Source organism: Sinohyriopsis cumingii, unplaced genomic scaffold (genome assembly GCF_028554795.1).
Source record: "Sinohyriopsis cumingii isolate HCF-2022 unplaced genomic scaffold, ASM2855479v2 utg002430l, whole genome shotgun sequence".
Lineage (NCBI taxonomy): Eukaryota > Metazoa > Mollusca > Bivalvia > Unionida > Unionidae > Sinohyriopsis > Sinohyriopsis cumingii.
In genome coordinates, this window is record NW_028316206.1 from 290,206 (window position 1) to 299,288 (window position 9,083).

A 9,083-nucleotide genomic window follows, 5' to 3' on the forward strand; every position below is an offset into this window, starting at 1 on the left:
TCCCCTCGTCGTTACAAGATATTACTTGATTGCGCGAAGACTCGGTCTTACAGACTTCTACTGAAGAGGTTTTCCACATACTGCCACCGTAGTTCTGTCTTCCTCCTCACTCAAAAATAATTATATGGTCTACGTTCCTGCACCAATTGAGTATTGACTACAAAGTAAGAATCTACTTTCAAATTAATTCCACATTCAGGCAGGGTTATTGACATTCTTTGATGCTTGTATTGTCGATCACAAGATCCAAGCGTTAACCGATCCTTTTCTCAAAAAGACACATTCTCTCCAACTTTAGTTCTCTAAGCCCCACACACCAGAATTCCATTTGGATACCTCAGCAATCGACTGAGATATTGCAGCTTTGGGGATGATTAAGCCATTATATGTACACTGAAATTAGTAGTCTTGAAAAGACACACAGCAGTTGGTTCGTAACTTAGTGGCTGTTAGTCCTATTTTGGATCCAGTATCTATGGCCATCTTTCAATAGGCTTACAAACTCTATGTTCTGCTACCACGAATCCCATAGAACACGCGTGGGAATCTTTCCAAAATTACTCTCGCCTTAGCAGAGCCCCCATCCCAACATGCTATAGCCAATTCCGCAACAGCAGCTTCGAAAAATGGGCGGAGAAAGATACAGTGTTTTTGTCTACCTTTTTTAACACCAGAGTTCGTCCCAGTTACGCTCGCAACATTTATCTTTTAATCTCCTCTTTAATGGCCTGGTTGACAACATCCACAAACAAGCCATCAAGCAGACCAGTTGTACTCCCTTACAGTCTCAGCTATTCCAGAGGGATTTACAAGGCACTCAACAGCAAGATCGCATCGACACTCCTAGGACACACACCATGATGATGTCTACCGGATTTACGACAGTTCTCCCAAATAAAAATAGACAAGAGGCAGAGAGACGACGATCTATCTAAAAAAAAATTAAAAACATCTTCACGCCGCCCTTATCACATATCCCGGTAAGATGAATGCTTCCGTATCACTTTCAGCACACCTACTCTTCTGTGTAGGTTCGCTCAGCCGGAAACTCAGCACTCTTCGCGCTCTTATTGACCTAAGCTCACTCAATAAATTCATTCGCTCCCCTTTGTTAACGGTAAAAACACAACGATGGGTTCTTAATGCGGACCATGCGAGAGACTACCCAATCAGTGTGGACCTGGAACATGCGTATCTTCGAGTCCCCATTCTCACGGCTTCCACCAAGTTTCTGCAATATGCATACAAGTACACCACTTGCTAGTTCATGGCACTCGCAGTTAGACACAGAATCAGTTCCTCGTGGTTACAATAGATGGATCGGGAATTCACCCGTGTCCGGACCACGTCTATAGCGCCAACATCCACTACTTGGACTACATTCTCCAAAATATTGGGTGAGTTGTATCTTCTCAACCTTAGTTTCCTTGTCAACAAGGTCAATTCCTACTTCGTACGATTTCAACATGTTGTTAATCTAGGTAGTAAACAGAGCATGTCTACGTCAGGAACAAACATCAGTTTAATGGTTTTTATTTCTTGCTTATACGGTACAAACTATCAACCCGGGAATTCCTACGCTTGCTGAGTTTGCTTAGCCCGAGGTTGCTTATATATGGGCATATTAGAAAACATTATGTTGTTTTTCCATTAGAGCAGATTGACGCGATCTATACAAATATGACGTTCCGTCTAAGAAGACCTAAACTTAGATTGGGTATACCTCTGCAGTCCATCCTTCGGATTTCACCATCTATATGGATGTAATTGTTGGTGGGGGGGGACACGTTCACTCATTTCGAGAATGTAGCTGACCATGGTCGCCTCATTTACGTATCAGCATTCTCAAGCTGAAAGCCATTACAAAAACTTTGCATTGGTGTCAAGAAGATCTGCACTGGAAGGGAGTTCTCATCCTGTCCGACAACTCCAATGTGGTGACCTACCTCAACGGTGAAACAAATTCCACAGACCTTTCCGTTCATGTTTAGGATTTTAGCGTCTTCAATGACAAATCTACGCGAATTTTCGTCATATTCCAGATCGACTAAGCGTATTAGGGAACACGTTGTTCCGCAAGTATTCAACTACGTCGAAACGGAACGGCCTCTTTATCCCTCAGTTTTCACTGAAATATATGCTCGATGGAACGAACAATGGTGTACCTATCTGCGATAAGGTTGAATGCGAAACTTCCAACCTTTGCCTCACTAATCCCGGAAGCGATTGTCTGGGTAGTAGATGCTCCTTTTACAGATTGGAACGCTTACACTTCAACACCTCTCATTGCGATGATGATACAAAAACGCAAGAAAGTTGGATCAGCGACCTCATGAATCTTTCAACTGAAATCTCCAGGTAAGTCGAGATAGTTCATCATCTGTTCAAGTAACCACGACAACATGTATTTCATCCCAACCCAGACTTGCTGACCCTGTGCGTCTGAGTCATGCCAAAAAAGGCACTCAGAAAGAAAAAAAATAGTTCTCACAACCAGTGGTGGAGAAATCGTTTAAGCGAGTTGACCCTCCACTTTAAAAACGTTCTAAGGCAAGTGGAAATCTTCACACAGTTGTGCGACTAACAACACGTTGTACCGTTGCAGGTGTCATTACCTCATATAGCAAATGTTCTACTATGCTTACTTGACGAGATACAGTTATCACCAGTCACAATTAAAGGATACCGTTCCAGGATCAATGAAACCCTGCGCCAGTCAGGAAGAGAGATTATTTAACGAAACAAAGACCTAACCAATATTTTGTCTAGTACTGATTACATACGTCCGATGACTTTGACTATTTGCTCAAAATGGAATCTCTGAGGAGCCTCATTGATTCATTTTTCATCTAAGACCCGCTTTTTCACTGCACTAGCGAGTGAGCGCAGAATAACTGAAATACATGCAATATCAGTGAACCTGAACTACGAGCAGTTCAGACAAGATGGGTAAATATCACTCTTGAAGGCCCCTGTTTTCATTGCCCAGAACAGGCTCCAATTCCGACTTATGTTATGAAAACCCTGTCTACCCTGGACACTTCATCTGAAATTAATCTACGGCAAGCTCTGTAGAAGTGGTACTTATGAAAGACCGAGCCATTACGTCGAGGCAGATTACACCACTTATCATACCTCACAGAGGGAAAGGATGGCAAAACAGCACAGACGTTCTCATCCTGAATAATGTTGGTTATTTGTTCTGCATGTCTGAAAACAACAACGGATCAAAAGAATTTGCTTCACATCTTGGCTCAAAAAGTTAAGGTAGTCGCCTCCAACAATGCATTTGAGCGAAACTGTTCTCTAGCTGACATTATCCATGCCATGGGACGGACATCAGAGTCCAGCTTTGATCTCCGAGATCTTTCATCTCAAATGGCTCAACTCAGTCTGGTGGGATTTAATGCCGTGGCGCAACAGATTACCTTCCCGGGTCGTTCAACAGTCTCGTAAGGAAGCAACTTCACAACTTTCTCTCGATTTGTGGGAGGTAAAATGTTACCATTTCAAACTGCTCTGACATATGGAGTCTGTTCTCCAGTCGGGTTATCTAGAAGCTGTCTCACATACTTTCGGGAACCAGACATGGTTTTTACAGTTTAAGGAGATGTATTTTCTGTATCTGTATCTCTTCCGCATTCTCCCAAGGCATTATGATCAGGAAACGAATTTTAAAAAGAAACCATTATTTTCTGGTAAAATATGTTTCTTCAATAATATTTACTCCATCATAATACACGTTCATATTCGAGCCTTCCCACAGCTACATCCATATAGACAGCGTGCCACGTCAGGAGTAACTGAAATATTCACGGGATTTGGAACCTCTATCAAGGAAAAGGCATTTTATCTAACAGTAACATAGATGGGCAGGTAACGTTTGGCTTTTTAACTCAAGAGTGTTAGTATGAGGGGGCTGGCATTGCAATTTAGTAGTAGTTCGCCTGAGGTATTATGATCAAGTAAGTATTATTGAAGAAACATGTTTTCTAGAAAAGCAATTGGCTTCTTTTGGTGCTGATATTGGCAAAATATATTCAGGTAAGGTAGTAAACATAATTGCTTTCGAATGAAACATTGCATCTGATAGCTTTAATCATATGTTTATGACCTTAGGGTAAATTCAACTTTTCTTTAATCCTGCTGCTCCGCTGACGATTGCAAACCTCATTTGCGTATCCAATGTGAATGGGGGAAGTCAGCAGGCTCTCTGGAGCTTCCAATCCCGATTATTTACTTTATCACTGTTAGAATTCTAGAAACAATATTTGGATCTGATTTCAATCAAACTCGGAATAAAGATTTAAAATATCAAGAACTCTGATAAAGTTGAGATTGAACTAGATCCATGCGTATTAAATACAGTGATGGTGCATCCGATTGTCTAAATTGTTTCCGATCAGTACATCGTATTTCCAATCGAGTTTTGATAAGTCGACGAATATATGCTTATATCATAGAGATCTTGCAAGAGTTTGAGAATGTATGAAATGTACGCATCTAATGATGTGATCTTGCATCTGTTTGGCTGAGCTTGTTACCATCAATGAGACAATATTTCACGACCAATTTTGATAAAATTTAGAATATATGATTTGTTAGCTGATATTTATTATGAGCAAGATCCTTGCATAATAATGAGATGGTTCTCCTTCTGATTGAATGGGGTTGTTACCACCATGGAAGCCGTATTTTTGGTCCAATTTTGTTAGACCTTTGAATGGGGACTTATATTATCAAGGTATCCAAGAATTTCGATTATGACTGGATCCAAATATATTTTAAAGCTATATATTTTTTATTGGCCTGAGTTTGTTACCGCTGCTGCATTTTTGAGTTCCTTTTGATGAAACTTGATACCTAGGTTTGAATTATCAAGACCTTGGGTCTATGAATATGAAGGAGGTGATTTTGCATCAAAATTAACTGTTTGTCTTCCCTTTAGTGACTATTTTAGACATGCTGTTGATTAAACTTGGTAAAGAGGCTTATGCCATCAAGATATATGATGCATTTTATTATGAGGCGAGATTTACTCATTATTACTGCGGTCATGACTTTAGGTCTTAAAATATGTAACAAAACGGAATGAAACCAAGATGTTTAGTAGAAACAACAAATAATTTAGTTCTCTAACTTACAAAATGAAAATTTAAGAGACACTTACAGTATTGTTGTTTATATTTGATTTAATTTATTTATATTTGTTTTGATTTGATTGTTTGATTATTTGCGTTAAAAAAAATTATATTGCATTACATGTTTAAGTAATGTAATTTTATTTATCGGAATTTGAACTTTTTTAGAAATTAGTTTTACCTGACTGTTTTTTCGTAAACACATAATAATAATACTTTGTATCTTTATGCTGACCTAGTTCATGACCTTGATTAAAAATTAGTAACAGTTGAAGTAAACAACTTCTTTTTTTAAATTTTGTATTCATTCCTAGTGTGGGATTTTATGGTGGAATCTAGACTGTACTGGGTGTACGTGACTGTTTACATGTAATAACCTCTATTTCGAAATTCTGGTTATACCGGAACTGCGCAGTAGTCAGGGTTAATACTGATGTTTTGAGAAATAATCTCAGTTCGGCTTTTAAACACTTAGATATCAAGGTGTTATTTTCTGTTGTATCCAGTTGGAGTTATATTTTAATTTTTATTCAAATTATTTGGATTCTAAGAGATTAATTCTTTTCCCTGTGAATATTTATGTTCTCATACAAAATTCTTGGATAAAGACATTTATTATAATTTTATTCGGAATTCTAACACTGGAATATTATTGTCCATGGTACAACAAAGAAGTTTTCACACGTCAATACTATACTGGCTACAGTATACGTCATCGCCTTCCATTTTGGATTTTCGTCGGAACTCGATCTCAAATTCATTAGAATATTTGATTACTTAGGACTTCTAATTTTCAATTCTTGGATTAATCTTGGATTATTTTTTATTTGATTTTTAAACCGTAAGTTCTTTTTACCGTTTTTACCTTTATTTTTAAGAAAATAAATTATTTGTTAAATTTTACAAAGCTTGTTTTCTTCGTTCTTTTTGTTGTTACTGTTTACGAGAGCCTAAACACGTAACAGTATTGTGAATTAAATCCCAAAAAATAGTATAGGTCCCATCGAAAGAAAAAGTATAGAATGTTCCGAATGAATATCCAGATAAACCACAATGATCCAGAATTTATTTTGAATGAGTTCTCAATAATCCCAAAGTTGTGATTTTGGTCCAAAAGTCAATGAGTACTTTGTAATTTCAATGAATAATTTAAATAAATTATTTGTCTCAAATTATATATCAACACAACTGTAAATGATTCCATAGACTGATCTCAAAACAGAAATGAGAAATTGTTTAGCAATTCATCATTGTATACATGCCCACTTGACCTGTTTTGGAAGCTAATCATTTCCATGGAAAATTTCAGTAACCCTTGAACTCAAATTATAATGGACATATTATTTACCACTTAAAAGAATGACAAAAGTCAGGTACGCAATAGCTCTATTTGCAACCCTCGAAACACACACAGTATAAATTAAATATACATAGCACTGTTGGAAAGACCCAATTTCTTGCTAGACCTGTGTGACTATTTATTATCTTATGTTACATGTTTAGGCTGGATTAAACAGTTACACAAGAAAGCGTGAAAACAACAAGCTTTAAAAAAATATAACAAATAATATATATCCCTGGAAAAATACTGTAAAAAAAATATGAGAACTTACGGTTTCCAGATTCAAATCCAAAACTAATACAAGAATAATCCACGAATAAAAATTTTGAAGTTCTAATATTGAAATATTATAATGATTCCAAGTGCGAATCCCGACGAAGAGTCCAAGATGGAAGGCGATGACGTATGCTCTAGCTGTATTGTGTTGACATATACAGTTCCTTGTATAAACACAATAATTTATCCTCCGGTCTTGGAAATCCAAACAGAATTTTCAATAAATGTCCTTGTTCAAGAATTCTGTATGAATACAATAATATTTCCAGAGAAACTAATTAATCTTTTAGAGTCCAAATAATTTGGGGAAAAATAACTAATAGCTCAAAAACTCAGAAGTTCATTTCTGGTCACAACAGAAGAAAACAACTTGGCATCAAGTGTTTAAAAGCCCTGGAATCTAAGATCTCAAGATCTCTCTCTCTCTCTCTCTCTCTCTCTCTAAACATCACTATTAATGCTAAATATTTCGCAATTTCGGAAATATATTGCGAAATCGAGGATGACATGATCATGTTTATATGTAAAAGTCACATATCTCCTGTATGTCCTTGATAAGAACCAATCATTTTACTACTATAAAAGGTTGTTTACTTGACCCTCAGTCAAGGCCAGGAACTAAGCCAAAAATAGAAACAGGTGTTTCTATTATTGAGTATCTAAGGAAAACTCAGGTCAAACTGAATTTTCTGGAAAATGTCAAATTCCTAGTAAACAAAATTACATTATATTGACATGTAAAGAAAATAAAAAGATTCCAAAACACACAACAATCAAATCAAATCAAACACAATTTAAATCAAGTACAAATTAAATCAAACATATGTAACAATTAGACGACCTTGCATCGGATTGACTGGGGATGATTACACCAAAACCAACTTAAAGATTAAAATAAAGCACACATTTCACTTAATAATACTTGATAATACTTTTTTAATTGACGTTTATTTGTTAAAGTATTGCCACGAGTAGACATTTCTAACATTTGAATTGATCAAAATTTCACCATATATTGTTATTTACACTGTGCTGAGAAATTTGTTATGAAAACGTAAAAGGTATATAATGTTTTTTACAAATTGCAAATTACATTAAACAGACTGTGGCCTATTTTAATTTTGCTTTTTCAATAAGAAAGGTGGGATCCACACCTGCCTCTGCATTATAAGCGAGTATGTGAGTTATTCAAGCACATTAAACAGAAAGAAAGTTGTATTGTTATTATTATTATTATTATTATTTCGAAATATGTGACCATATATGTCTTTTACAAGTGGACTATGTTGCATGTGAAGGCGCCTTGTACTGGTGTACAATTCGCATATTTTTATTATTGTGATAGGTCGCCTTATGCTGGGGTACAATACACATATTTTTATTATTGTGTTATAAGGTCGCCTTATACTGAGGTGCAATACACATATTATTATTGTGTTATGAGGTCACAATGGGGTGCAATGATATGATTGATAACCTATGTGTTCTTAACTCCTACAGGCACGTAATGTATGCCCCTAGCAAGCTGGACACATACACAGGCATAAGTTTTCCAGGAATCGTGGATACCATGTATGAAATTGAGAACAATAATGCCAGCAGTTGGGAGTTGCTGAAACAACAAGTTTATGTCACGACGTACACTATTCAGTCTGCTGCGAATTCATTGGATCCAACTGGACTTTAAGAACCAATCAAATAGGTACAGAAGTATCTCCTCCTGAAATCACAAAAAAGTTGCTGTGTCATCCACTTTAACTGATAGCAATGAATTATCGGCAACTCGATTTTTGTCAAATTTTAAATTTGTATTGATTTTTTAATTTTACTTCATATTATGTTACTATTTACGTTTTTGTTGTGAATATACGCAAGCACAGTATTTACTGGAAACAAATCTGCAATACACAAGAGCTAGCCAATCTATCTGAGCATAAATAAACAGAAACTTTCGTTGGTTCAAGTAATTAATGGGCATAGTTCATCTCATGGGCGAAAAACTTTAGTGTTTTTCCACATGACTTTGCAACTCGTGAAAATGTTAAGATTTTCATCCACTAGAAATATATCAATTATTATTCACTCAATACATGAAAAATGTCCTGTATTTATTGGCTACAAACATAGGCATATGAAATATATACTTATGTTCCATATATACTTTATATATATATGCTGACTGCCTTTGTTTAACAGTTAATATGATTTCTTTTTCATCCTAAAATATCTTTTATTTAATACCCTTAAGATAATTTAAAATCAGACGATTAATTTTTCATTCACACTTATGGCAGAGATTGCAGTGGTGTACCATTAAACCCTAT

The 9,083-nt window shown here is 36.1% G+C and overlaps 1 protein-coding gene across 1 annotated transcript in view; it reads left to right on the forward strand.

The window, feature by feature from the left end:
• Positions 1-8,446, forward strand: part of LOC149770748 (N-acetylated-alpha-linked acidic dipeptidase 2-like) — a 120,601-nt gene extending 112,155 nt beyond the window's left edge. The window contains exon 19 of the mRNA XM_089949167.1: positions 8,260-8,446. Coding sequence (XP_089805293.1) covers positions 8,260-8,446 — 187 coding nt within the window. The remainder of the gene's footprint in view (positions 1-8,259) is intronic.
• Positions 8,447-9,083: the final 637 nt, after the last annotated feature.